The 14142-nt window shown below is 35.1% G+C and overlaps 1 protein-coding gene across 2 annotated transcripts; it reads left to right on the forward strand.

Moving 5' to 3' along the window:
- The first annotated feature begins 6105 nt into the window (after window positions 1-6105).
- Window positions 6106-9668, forward strand: LOC105210553 (uncharacterized). 2 transcript variants are annotated; one of them, XR_008471236.1, is made up of 4 exons: window positions 6106-6498; window positions 6620-6707; window positions 7642-9299; window positions 9368-9668. XR_008471236.1 is itself a non-coding variant. In XM_054230908.1 (3 exons), the coding sequence occupies exons 1-3, from the start codon at window positions 6448-6450 to the stop codon at window positions 9030-9032; spliced, it is 1530 nt and encodes a 509-aa protein (XP_054086883.1). In that variant the 5' UTR covers window positions 6106-6447; the 3' UTR covers window positions 9033-9668. The 2 variants fall into 2 exon arrangements, 1 of the variants encoding a protein (XP_054086883.1); XM_054230908.1 differs by having other exon boundaries at window positions 7642-9668.
- The last annotated feature ends 4474 nt before the right edge of the window (window positions 9669-14142 follow it).

Genomic DNA, 14142 nt, shown 5'->3' on the forward strand with positions numbered 1-14142 from the left:
TTCTTAATTTTAGATCTTGAGAGCTTTTCGAAAACGACTTCGCTGAAAATTTCCATAAATTCAACTTATTTTATCTTTATAAAACTAATAGATCGACAAATTTTTTCGGTAGTTATTCAAAACTTTCAGAGACTTTATTCTCAAGAAAAGTGCTTGCTAGCCCTTCTCACAATTTTTGTCATAAATAAGAAAGGTGTTCTGGAAGAAAGTTTTTGATTCTGGACTAAACAATTGTTTCGAAATTTCCTTTCGTTAAAAATGTCTAGGCAAATACTAGGTATTGAACCAACTCATTGGTTCATTCGCAAAAAATTATAAGGCGACGTTCTTGGTAACGTCTTTCACAACTAGCTAGATCATAACCCCTTCCTAGAAATTTGTACAACTCCCTGAGTTTATTTATAAAACTATTGGAGCTGTCAAGCTGACAGTAATATTTTATAGGTCTAACTGACCTCTAAGTTAGGTCTTTGAAAGATGTCGAGAACATTTCTTTCAGAAGAAGTCAAGTCCTTTCTTTTTATACATTCATACTCAAAATCAATATATTTGGAGGAGGTTTTCTTAAAATTTTACTTGTTAAAGTAAATATTTTCTCTATGACTGTATGGAAAACTTTCAGAGCCGGATGACTGAAATACTAACTGAAGTCTTGTACAATTCGTCATCTCAACTTGTATAACATTCATTGTTATAAACACTTAGAGATCAATTAATTCGACCGATATAGATCAATATTTATCACATTATAAATTTAACAGAGCCATGGTTCTTCCTCATATCAAGTGGCAAGACCAATTTTAAAATATTATTAAAATTATTGGGAGAAAATTAAGTTCTAGATCGGTCCAAAGTAGCATTTATCAGTAAGATGTTATTATTGTTGATACTACAGTATAGAATACTATATTTCCGCAAGTTCTTTAAGACTACCAAGACAACCTTCCGCTTCTTTATTCAATAAAATAAGAACAGAACTAACGATCTATGCAATACAGATAGTCTCTTCGTTCTGCAGATTCTAAGGTGTGTAAAATCATCAAAATTAAGACTTCCAATGACACTTCCAAGGTCCACAAATATTATTTACATGAATAATTTGTATTAATTTCAATTATGAAAAACACAAGAAGCTATTTCCTCAAGTTTTAATGACAAAAAACCCGCTACCACTATTTACAAGATTCGCTAAAACATTTCGCTCACAAACATTCACTCGCATCACTTAGCATAAACAACTTGCTTACAAAATGCAACACTGTCAACACTTGCAGCTTTTAAGTATAGTAAGTTCCAAGTTCCGAGTTCCGAATGTGGGAAATGGTGGCCATGAGCTAAATGCATGTCGTCATAGAAAAACACAGGCAAAGCACTGTGCATAATTCACGTTACTTAGAAGCAAGTGGGAGCTGCTGCGCATCTACTGGAATAAAATGTCTCAACATATGCGCTATGCGCTGCTGTGCTATGTTTATCATAGAAAGACATTTTTTTCCAACGCTTTTTCTCGGCATTTTAGCGCGCTGTCACAGCATATCTGTCATGTTTCTCTACCGCTAGCAATGCCACTACATATTCCGGTTGCTTATCGCTGCTTGCGAAGAATGCTCTTCTCTTCCGGGAAATCGCACGCCCTGACGTCCAAACGCTTATCAAACGCTCACACCCACTACATTCTCAGTTAGCGCAACGTTTTATGCATTTCTTTGTACTTGAGTCGTTCTTTACAGCAGATGTTGTTGTTATTTTTGTTGTTGTGGTGTTTGTCATGTACAGGCTAGCGCGCTGACACCGCCACTGTCACTGCTACTGCTGCTGCTGCTGTCATTATTGATGACAAGAAAATAAGCGCGCTGAGCTAAGTACGAGTTGCCGCAAGCGCTGTTCCCTTTCTTGGGCGCGCTTCCTGCGCAGCTTCTACACATACTATACAAGCGTCTTATTTGGGCTGCTGCTGCTTGCTCTTCTCCTTCATATTCATCTTCTACAGCATTTGTCATTAAAAATCCATCTGCCGCGTTTTCGAGTGCGCACAGCAGCTGCTGAATCAGTCAAGTATACAAGATGAAGCAAAGTAAATTTTTCTACTTGCTCTCATAACTAACTTCGTACGATGATACCCAGCTGGAAATTGTTTACTAATAGCAATTATTGAAAAAAAAACTATTTTAACTAACATTACCCTGCTCTTAATTCATCCTCAAAATTTGGGTCTACGAAGTCAGAACGGTCCAAGGTTTATATCCGACTAATAGATTTCACCGTCAGCAACTTCAGTGGTAAAAACTTGCCTATTTTCTAATCGGGTTCAGTGGTAGAATTAGTCTGATAACGGAGACTTTTTCGAAGACAAAGAAACCCCTTTAATACATATGTATATCTGAAGAAAAAAATCTTAAAAAAGTTCTTCAAGCATTTGGGACGCTCCGGCTCGTCAAGTATAAAAAACTTCACCAATAAACAATATCCAATAACAATCTCAAACAGGAAGAATCTGGTGAAACTACAGTATCCAATGATAACCTCAAACAAGAAGAAACTTCACCAAGAAAAAATATTCAATGACAATATCAGACAAGAAGAAGCTTCACCAAGACAATCTCCGACAAGAAGAATCTTTCCCAAGAAACAATATCCAATGACAACCTCAGACAAGAAGAATCTTTCCCAAGAAACAATATCCAATGACAATCTCAGACAAGAAGAATCTTTACCAAGAAACAATATCCAATGACAATATCAGATAAAAAGAATCTTCACCAAGAAACTATATCCAATGAGAATCTCAGATAAGAAGAAGCTTCACCAAGAAACTATATCCAATGTGAATCTCGGATAAGAAGAAGCTTCACCAAGAAACAATATCCAATGACAATCTCAGACAAAAATAAACTTTAATACGAAACAATATCCAAAGAGAATCTCAGACAAGAAGAAGCTTTACCAATAAACTATATCCAATGAGAATCTCAGATAAGAAGAAGCTTCACCATGAAACAATATCCAATGACAATCTCAGACAAGAAGAAGCTTTACCAAGAAACTATATCCAATGAGAATCTCAGATAAGAATAAGCTTCACCAAGGAACAATATCCAATGAGAATCTCAGATAAGAAGAAGCTTCACCAAGATACTATATCCAATGAGAATCTCGGATAAGAAGAAGCTTCACCATGAAACAATATCCAATGACAATCTCAGACAAGAAGAAGCTTTACCAAGAAACTATATCCAATGAGAATCTCAGATAAGAAGAAGCTTCACCAAGATACTATATCCAATGAGAATCTCGGATAAGAAGAAGCTTCACCAAGAAACAATATCCAATGACAATCTCAGACAAAAATAAACTTTAATACGAAACAATATCCAAATAGAATCTCAGACAAGAAGAAGCTTTACCAAGAAACTATATCCAATGACAATTTCAGATAAGAAGAAGCTTCACCATGAAATAATATCCAATGACAATCTCAGACAAAAATAAACTTTAATACGAAACAATATCCAAAGAGAATCTCAGACAAGAAGAAGCTTTACCAATAAACTATATCCAATGAGAATCTCAGATAAGAAGAAGCTTCACCATGAAACAATATCCAATGACAATCTCAGACAAGAAGAAGCTTTACCAAGAAACTATATCCAATGAGAATCTCAGATAAGAATAAGCTTCACCAAGGAACAATATCCAATGAGAATCTCAGACAAGAAGAAGCTTTACCAATAAACTATATCCAATGAGAATCTCAGATAAGAAGAAGCTTCACCATGAAACAATATCCAATGACAATCTCAGACAAGAAGAAGCTTTACCAAGAAACTATATCCAATGAGAATCTCAGATAAGAATAAGCTTCACCAAGGAACAATATCCAATGAGAATCTCAGATAAGAAGAAGCTTCACCAAGATACTATATCCAATGAGAATCTCGGATAAGAAGAAGCTTCACCAAGAAACAATATCCAATGACAATCTCAGACAAAAATAAACTTTAATACGAAACAATATCCAAAGAGAATCTCAGACAAGAAGAAGCTTTACCAAGAAACTATATCCAATGAGAATCTCAGATAAGAAGAAGCTTCACCATGAAACAATATCCAATGACAATCTCAGACAAGAAGAAGCTTTACCAAGAAACTATATCCAATGAGAATCTCAGATAAGAATAAGCTTCACCAAGGAACAATATCCAATGAGAATCTCAGATAAGAAGAAGCTTCACCAAGATACTATATCCAATGAGAATCTCGGATAAGAAGAAGCTTCACCAAGAAACAATATCCAATGACAATCTCAGACAAAAATAAACTTTAATACGAAACAATATCCAAAGAGAATCTCAGACAAGAAGAAGCTTTACCAAGAAACTATATCCAATGACAATCTCAGATAAGAAGAAGCTTCACCATGAAATAATATCCAATGACAATCTCAGACAAAAAGAAGCTTCACCAAGAAACTATATCCAATGAGAATCTCGGATAAGAAGAAGCTTCACCAAGAAACAATATCCAAAGAGAATCTCAGACAAGAAGAAGCTTTACCAATAAACTATATCCATAGAGAATCTCAGATAAGAAGAAGCTTCACCATGAAACAATATCCAATGACAACATCAGACAAGAAGAAGCTTCGCCAAGAAACAATATCCAATGACTATCTCTCATGGCAAGAAGAAACTTCACCAAGAAACAATTTCCAATGACAATCTCAGACAAGAAAAAGTTCACCAAGAAACAATATTTAATGACAATTTATAATGATGATGTTCCATAGTGAATATGGCAGAGAGAAATAGAAAATAACTAATAAATTCGGGAGGATCTAGAGAACTATGATGAGTAGCTGAATATCAGAAAATTTGCTATCCAAAGAGGTAAAGTTGAGACCAGACCTAAGTTAAACGATGACATTAAAAAATACAAAAGCTAACTGGTTCCCACCTATTTTGAAACAGTATTAATTCATTCTCTAGCTACCTTATGTTCTGAATGATATTCAAAGGTTTTTTCAAAACATGGATTGTTAAGCTCGATAAATAGAGGAAATTCCATGAAACGGTCCAGTTTTTGAAAAATATTTGTTCTGAGAATGAATGTTCTAATGAATGTATAAATAATTACAATACCGCAAGTTCTTAGTAAAGATATATAAACATGTGTCTTTCAAACTCTGATTCTATATAAATCATGGAACTATTCTTTATACGTACAGTGGGAAAGATTCGATCTGTAGAAAAAAGGGCCTTTTAGTATTTTTGAGATAAAAAATTTATAAAGTTTAGATTTGTCTACCATGTAGAAAAAATAGTTCTCAGTAAACTGTCACTAAAAAATCACAAAATCACAAATTTCATATAAAACTAATATCTGGCGATATCGCTATCACAAATCAACAGTTTTAAAAATTCTGAGAACAATAGTTAGAGCCTTGAAAGCTTTTCAGTAAACCTGATGTTTTGCCAGTTGACATACATATGTAGATTTTCGACAGTTTGTCACACTTTCTCAGAATCTGTAAACAAGCCTCAAAGCGGAGATCGAAATACACTGACGAGAATAACATGGAATAACAATATTAGAATTATGCTTTACAGACACGGCACAAGTGGTGATTTTCTTTTGGTGACAAGATTTCCTAAGAACTGAAGCGTTCCAACTGGGTGCTCCGCTGCATATGAGATTATCCGAGCTAAATGAATATGATGATGCCTGCAAGCATTTAGACTTGACATAACATAAGAATTACGTAGAGCAAAACGCATGCTTTCATATCACCAAAAACCGATGAATTCGACAAATTTCGTTTATTAGTTCTACAACATAACATCTCTGCTCACAAAATACTATAAATACTAATAATCAAGCAATAATCCGCAATTTATTGAAAAATACACACACACACACTCACACGCAAGCATATGAATTCATCAAATGAACGCAATAAGCTACGATAAATCTTTCAATAAATCATTTAACAAATATTTAGATATTTATATTTTTATTTATTTTATATTCACTTCATTTAGCGTACTGTGCGTGCACATAAACATCTAATATTCACGTTCTAAAAATTTTTGGTTGTCATTTGCATATTTTTTTCCTCGCATTGTTTTTTTTTTTTTTGGAATTATTTGTAGTGTCAAGTCGTTGCATGCGGCAGAAGAATAAAAATTATTTTTTGTTGCTCTTCACATTGGAAATTTACAAGTGCACATACACCTGCGTACATATATGTGTGTTTACTGTGCTGGTTAATTACACCTTACAATACTTGTGTAATAATTTCTTGTAATCTCACATATGCTTGGGTTGAAAAATCAGAAAATTTTTCGTCATCGATTCAAAAAAATCAATATTTGAAAATTTGTATACTTTTCGTGATTTTTCTTTTAATATTTATATAAAAAATAGTTTTTTTAACAAATCAAATTAAAAATGACCAGCAGCAACATTAACAAAATTATACGCAGCAATATCACATTAAAGGTGAGCGCATGAAATGAAATTATTAAATAAGTTTTATAAGAAAATATTTTATAACTAATATGGCTCTTATTTCGATAATTTTGCAAATGCCACGCTTTGTGTCACTGGTTGGTCCGAATAGCCGTGGATACTTTCGAAGAATACTTCAGAAATTGTCAACACCTGCATACAGAAAATTTACAAACAATCGCAAAACAACTTCAAGAATGGTGAGTTGAGTGAGGGCATTAAGGTCGTAATGTTAAAGAGTAAAGTTGGGACTGTATTAAGTAGTCTCGTGTGTTTTATAATGGTTCTCAGCTGATGGTGATAGAAAAATATGTACAATTGTGGGTTCGACAGAAAAGTTCAGTCTGACGTTACTGAAAAAAATTACAAGCGCTTCAAAATTTTCTTTTATGAAAGCTTCCACAAAGCTTACAAAATTTTCAAAAACTCTAATGAATCCTGGATACGTTCACAAGTCCATAAATTCTATAACAATCAATTATTACAACTCAGGGATTTCACTCTTAAATTAGTTCGAACTTAAAGTATGATATCTCTTACAAATACCGTTAATTTTATGCGAATATGGATTTCGGAGGGTTCGTGGTGTGGTTTCAGGGCCTCAAAGTTGTGGTATCAGTTCTTAAATCCAACTAAATTAAAAAAATTGTTAATTCTTCAAGACTCAGAGAGCTATTAAAACTTGATAGTGAGGACTGATCCTTGTTGAGCAGTGCCTTCTTAATATGGTGCAGACGACTATTTGTATGAGGCCTTATCAGGGTGCTGCAGTTTACTTTCCAATTTATCTTTCAGATCCGTACATCATTGGTCCCACATCAATTATAGCTTCCTAAAGCCTCAGTCTACCAGTGTTGGTATTTTATCACTGGTCTTTTCGACTCGAATATATGGAAACTCAAATAAATTTTTCACTTCAAAGAAAAGTGGATAATGTTTCGCCAGGAAAAGTCCTTTCCTGAAAGCAGATTTTTGTCTTGATATTTCCTATACATATTAGATATCCGTCATAGACTGTCAAGCAACTAATATTCGAATGAATCTGAATGCAAACCACTTTTTACAGAAATAGAGATGACTTTCTTTTACAATGATCCCCGAAGAACTCACGACTCACTTTTTGTTAACTTACAGACCAGAATAAAATCGCCGCAGCAAAACCCGAGAACAGGGGACCCCTCCGCGCGCTCAAAATGCAGGAGCGCAACCGCGTACCGCTCAGTATAAATGTGACACGGACAAAAAAAGGTGCCGCAACGGCAACGGCAAATGCAACAAGCACCGGCAATGCGCCCGCGGCGGCCGGTGCTAGCGGAGGCACTGCTGCAGCCCCTGCTGGCGAACGTCTCGCTAGCAATGCAGCGGCAAATAATCGTCGCGGCGCCGTTGCAAATCTATCTGCACATCGCAAATTGTTGAAATCTTCGCCCAACTACAAAATCTACGGTACACGACGTTTCGGTTCGAGCGCCAGCAGTTCGAATGCGAGCATCTTTCGACGCAACGAGGAGCGACGCCGCACCTCAACGCAAACCGCGCAATTAAACTATCTGCTGCGTACGTATGCGACGCAAGCGAAAGAACGCAAAGCTTTTGCGAACGCCACGATTATGCCAAAGTTTATGGTATCGGCGCGAAATCAACACATGTCGACGCGCGTTCACAGCGAATCGCTGCCGCCACATGTCATACAAACAGCAACGGCGATACAACGCGATCTGATGCCCATCGATAGCATGATAAAAGATCGCATTGCGCTTGGACGTCCGCGTACCAACAAAATGGCTGTGCAGAAGCCGAAAAATCAGGATCCCATGAGCGGTTGGCATCATCCGCCATCGCAGGACCTTTTCCAGGCGCGTTTTAATCAGCACGGCATCGCCAACGACGAACTGCAGGAACAGTGTCGACGCATGAAAAACGCCAATAAGCTGCGTCAGTTCGAGCAATTGCGTCAAATGGAAAAGCGTAATACCATTTTGGGCCACGTGGGCAAGAAACCGCCACGTCAACATGTCTTGGAGGAGTTCGAGAACAAAATGAAGATAACGTCGCCGAGCAAATCTCCGCAAAATCCTGTACGCCATCAGGCGCCACAGTTCGAGCACTCATATCTGACACGTGTCACACGTCAGCAACAAATCGGGGCCGTAGATACGGAAACAAAGGCGCTGTTGCCCGTTAATGATGTAGCGCCGACAAGTCCTACAACGACGTCTGAGGCAGCTACACAAAACAACGCCTCAACAGCGACACAAACAACAGGTGAAATGAGTTATGCCGCGAATGAAGCCGCCACGCCTACGACACTGAATGCCGCCGGATCGGTCAAAAGCAGCGCAGCAAATGCGCAATTAAGTCTGCCGGCACCCGAAATTCCCGAACCCGATCCCTCGGTAACTGTGCAAATCAATTCACCCCTGTCAATCACGAAGAAATCAGCGACATCACAGTGGGCAGGCAAAGCTGCGGCACATCACTATACAATGCGTTTCAGTCATACCACACATTTGAAAAAATTCTGAGCGTACAACAACGTGAGGAAAGAACTCCGATAAAACCCATTCTAGATGTGTAAGATCATGAGGTCATTTTAGGAAGTCGTAAGACGATAATTAACGAATAATAGGATATTAGTATATACACACATATGTACTCAGGTATATATGTAGGCGAATAGATAGACGTAGAGAAAGAGAAGGACCGATGCGTAGCGTGGTAAATGTGAGAAGAGAGACAACAAAAAATATAGAAAAACAATTACTTATGCAAAGTCTTACGACACGATAACGGTAAATACATGAAATTTTGTTACTATTGCTATCTCTGTCACACTCATTAAGTGATTCTTCTCTTCCAGCGCTCGCATTGCTCTCACTCTCTTCTCTACTGTTGGCTCATCAATTTGTTATGCGTAAATTTTCAATGGAAAAGGGCAGACGATATAAATTAAACGTACTCCATTTTGGTTATTTATTTATTTTAATATTTGGTGCGATAGTCATGTAGTAATGTTAGTAAGAATGTGCTCAGGCTGATGTTTTGAAATGTTGAACAAAAATTATTATACTTACATTTGATATAATCGCCGTAAATTGATATGTGTTGTTGCAGTGATTATAATGATTAAATATAATCATACGATTACAAAAGTGGTTCAATACTGTTGCGTTTTCATTTCATAAGTTGCCAAAAATTGTTCTGAAAAGAAGTAATAATAAATTCAATTTGTATTGAGCTTCTAGTCTTCAAATGTGAGATAATTCTATTACAATTCTCTTAGTCGGGACTTTGTTCCATAAATCAACTAAAAATTCGATAGTATCCTTATAAGGGACACTTCAATATCGGACAATTTTACTCTTGAAATATTTTACAAAAATACATGTATGTATAGGTTCAGTATGAATCAATGCTCGAAGAACTGGTATTGTTGAAAAATTACGTGTATTCGCCCACCCGATTGTGGATATAAAGACGATGAAAGAATAAAAGCCCTGAAGCAAAGTCAAGACGAAATAGACGAAAAAATAATTTGATGTAGCTGACGAATCCTCATACCGTGGCAATTTAAATTACCGAATGAAGGAACTTAATTTGTTTAGGCCTTCATATTTCTCAGTAATAAAAGGGGAAGTCAATTCCATTTATAAACAGAGTTTCTGTGTACCAGAGGTTATGATTCTAAACAGAAATTTAATGCATTGGACTGTCAGCCACAAAGAGCCTTTATAAGCAAACAGACGACACTGAGTGGAAAACAGGCACAGCACAAAAGGTTCCCGTGCAGTGAGACAAAGAAGTGCCCGTAGTGTCGAGAATATTGCTGCCGCTAGCGCATCAATTGAGGAAGACCCAAATCAGTCTCTCACACATCGTTCTCAATTGCAGGGCATCTCTGTGACGTTGTTATGGCGAATTTTGCCAAAAGATCTTAGCTTACATCTTTACAAGATCAAATTGAAGAAGGAACTGAAGCCGCTTGACCAGAATCGTCTCGTATGTTCGCGAATTGGGCTGATCAACAATTTGAAAATGATCCGGATTTTCATCGAAAATCATCTTCAACGATGAGGATCATTTCTGGTTGAATGGCTTCGTCACGTCAATGGGAATCGCTACTGCTCAATGATAACCGAATTTTTTGGCCCGAATTGGATCATTTGGACTTGGGCAAATGTGATTTTTTGCTGCCCGAAACTACTTGGCAGTGTGAAGGGACTTCCTATTAGAGACCGCCACTTGAATTTTATATATATAATTGATTAATAAATTTCAATCAATTCCTTCAATATAAGCTTTAATATTATGGGAATGCCGAGAATGACAGGTCGTAGAATTACCAATTTTTCAATTTTGAACAAATCGGTAAGTCTGTAATGAAAAACTATTTTTTTAAACTCTATGTTCTGTCTTTGTCAGCTATTCTCCCACCATGATGTTGGTCTCGGACATTTTTTTTTACAGGATTACATTAATGTCGCTTCAAAAGGCGAATAAAACTCATATATAATTGCTTAGTCGATTCTGAGGGCCTGAAGAAATGTTGATTCTACTTTTGTAAATCACAAGTTTTCTTTTAAATAAGACAAAATATATATTTTTTGTATTAAAAAAAATTAGCTTCTCAATTGCCTGTAAAAACCAGTACTAACACCATTAAAGAAAACTTTTGCTTTTCATTGTTTGAACACCAATCTTCAGTCTACCAACTCAAATACATAAAGCAAATATATACTGCTCATATGTATATAAATTTATATAACGCAAAGGTCATGTCTGTATGTGCGTAACTCTTTACTTTCCTGATTTTGATTAGATAAATCTACTCAAGAGAATTGATTTTTTTTGACGCGCTGCGCACCGTGCGCTGATCTTGTGAATGTAAATATTTTGACACGAAAAAGGCGCGTCTGTTAACGCAATTTGCTTTCGTGTTTACTTTTTAAATTTCATTTCAACAAATGGATGTGTGACCTACCTACCTACTAGATGGAAATCTGCGTGCAAAGATACATCATATGTATATGTACATATGTATGTGCAAACATGCAAAATATATGCGAACACATTTTGCAGGAGTCTGAAAGAACATCTACTAAATCAGTTATTTTCATGTACGAATATACATACAGATGTACATATGAAAATATATAAAACGTTATCTCCGTACTTTGGTAGCTTAAGTGATTTTTAATGATTTTGTATGCTTGTAATCGTATTTGACAGTAAGATATGGCATTTAAATTTGAAAAATATTCTTTGAATATGATTCGGTGATTTAGAGACATGGAATTAAAGGAACTAAAGATGGAGAGAATGTTTTTGCTTTAATGACTTTACTTTGTTATAGTGATTATATAGACATTTTCATAATTCATACGAAGTCAACTCAAAACCAGGGAAGCCAAAAAAATAACAGAAAATCCAGAATTAGTCGTTTATGATTAGGGAAAAATTCGATGTTGTATTGAGATCTTGAAGCTCCTCAGTTAGATAATGAGTAAGTCACGGCCCAAAACGGTATCTAATTTTACAAAACCATCCTCAAGCAACAAGAAAATTTATCGAACATTATATATACTATATTAAAACGAACCAAAAGGTCTGCTTCAAATTAAAAGGAAATAAATAACTGTAAAATGCAATTGCTTGTATTAAATGTGAAATAAAAATGTTGTGAAGACATCCCTTGATTGTTGCACTCATGAACATTGTTGCGGTTCTACTTGTACTAACCGTAAAGAGCTATCACAACCTTTTCTGCCAAACAAGCCAAACAAACAATCAAGCCAACACAGAGTGGTGGACAAAAGAGCTTTATTTCATCCGCAAAAATCCTTCACATATGAATTTCGGACAACGAGACTTAAAAGCAATTCCACTTTTATGGTGTCAAATCAAATGAAATGAAAACTTCAAATGACCACAGGAGTGCGGAAAGAAGATACAGTAGCAGTAGCAGCAGCAAAAGATATCCGAGCGTGGCACAAAACTAATACAAAGAGCGTTGAAATATCATTTGTCACTGCAAAGGAAAATTGAAGTCGCGCACAGGGTGCTGATGTGTATACCATATAGGGTTGAAACATTATATTTTATATTAATTTTTTTTTTTTATTTTAGAAATAAATTTGAATGAAATTTACTAAAAAAATGGAAACTGGTTCGTTTGTAACTAGTTCAAGACTAGTTGTAGTGTGGTTTATAATGAAATTTCACTATTTTCAAAGCAAAAATGTTGAATTTTTCTGGTCCATAACTGCTTAATAATAAGTATTACCTAATAATTTTCACTACTTTAAGAATATTTAATGGTACTTCGAATAAAATTTAGACTAGGACCGAAAATAACTAGTTCGTAACTAGTTAAAAATAGAACAATGTATAACTACACATTCGTATTCCGAAACATCATTCAATTACGAAACGTAATATCCTAGTCAAATAAATGGAAATATAAATTAATAACAAACTAGCCCGAAAATAACTAGTTCCGGACTAGTTCGAAGTAAGTAAAATTCAAATTTAATGAAAAAGAGAATTTCACTTTTTTTCTTAAACTGAAATAGAACAAGAAAATCAGAACTATAAAAGTTACATACGCACTAAAAAGTCTTTAACCGAGAGATCACAACATAACCAATATACATAGTATGTATATTATATTATTTCATGATCGGACCCATGTAATAAACCAGCAGCATATTCAATTTCGTGCTGGGTATAAGTGAAAAACATATTAATTTATACATATAGTATATACAATATTTGTACATAAATAATAGTATTTCTAGTATTTTTATACATTTCAAAAACATTTGCAGACGACAAATATTTTCGCAAACGCACACATTATCTAAATATTAGAAAAAGAATAAATAAATATATGTACATACGTATATATACCATAAGGTCATATGTGCGTTTGTCCAAAATGGAATTGCATGGATTTGCTGTTGAGCCCTCACCCAAAAGCGTATACTATCTTTCGAGACAATGTGTGTGCTTTGAACTCAAAATCTCAGATGAGTGCATGAATAAATATGCTGTCACTTTTGTTATACGTTTGTTACCGTTATGTGAATGATACACGTGTGTGGGGTATTTTTACAAAATACTTGTTCATTTGCATGCTTTTCATTTCAATTTATTTTCTTAATTTTTGTGGTCTTAAAAGGATTTTCATTAGCTCTTCTAAACTAAATTGAATAAAGAAGTAAATATAAATATATACATATGGTAAAAAGGTATGAAAGTATGTATGTATGTAATATTAACTTCTTAAGTTGCGAATTAAAAGCTCAAGAGTTTTGCAAATTTAAAACGTAAAACGTAAAAACGTAATATAAAAATAAATAAATAAGAAGAATTTTGAAGGAAATGTAAAATTAGATGGAGAGCTGTAAGTAGACCTCAATACGTGGTTCCAAGATCGTGTGATAAACTCATTTTAACGAATTTAAAAAGGTTGGAATTAATATACGGTACTACTTTACACAAAATTCGTAGATTATCGTTCTATACTAAAACCCTGGTGATTAACTTACAGACTAGAGAGACAGCCAATCTTTTACTGAGTATAATATGACTTGAAAACGTTATCTAATGAAAAATCTTGCCAAGATTTCAATC

The sequence above is a fragment of the Zeugodacus cucurbitae genome, chromosome 5 (assembly GCF_028554725.1).
Source record: "Zeugodacus cucurbitae isolate PBARC_wt_2022May chromosome 5, idZeuCucr1.2, whole genome shotgun sequence".
Classification (NCBI taxonomy): domain Eukaryota; kingdom Metazoa; phylum Arthropoda; class Insecta; order Diptera; family Tephritidae; genus Zeugodacus; species Zeugodacus cucurbitae.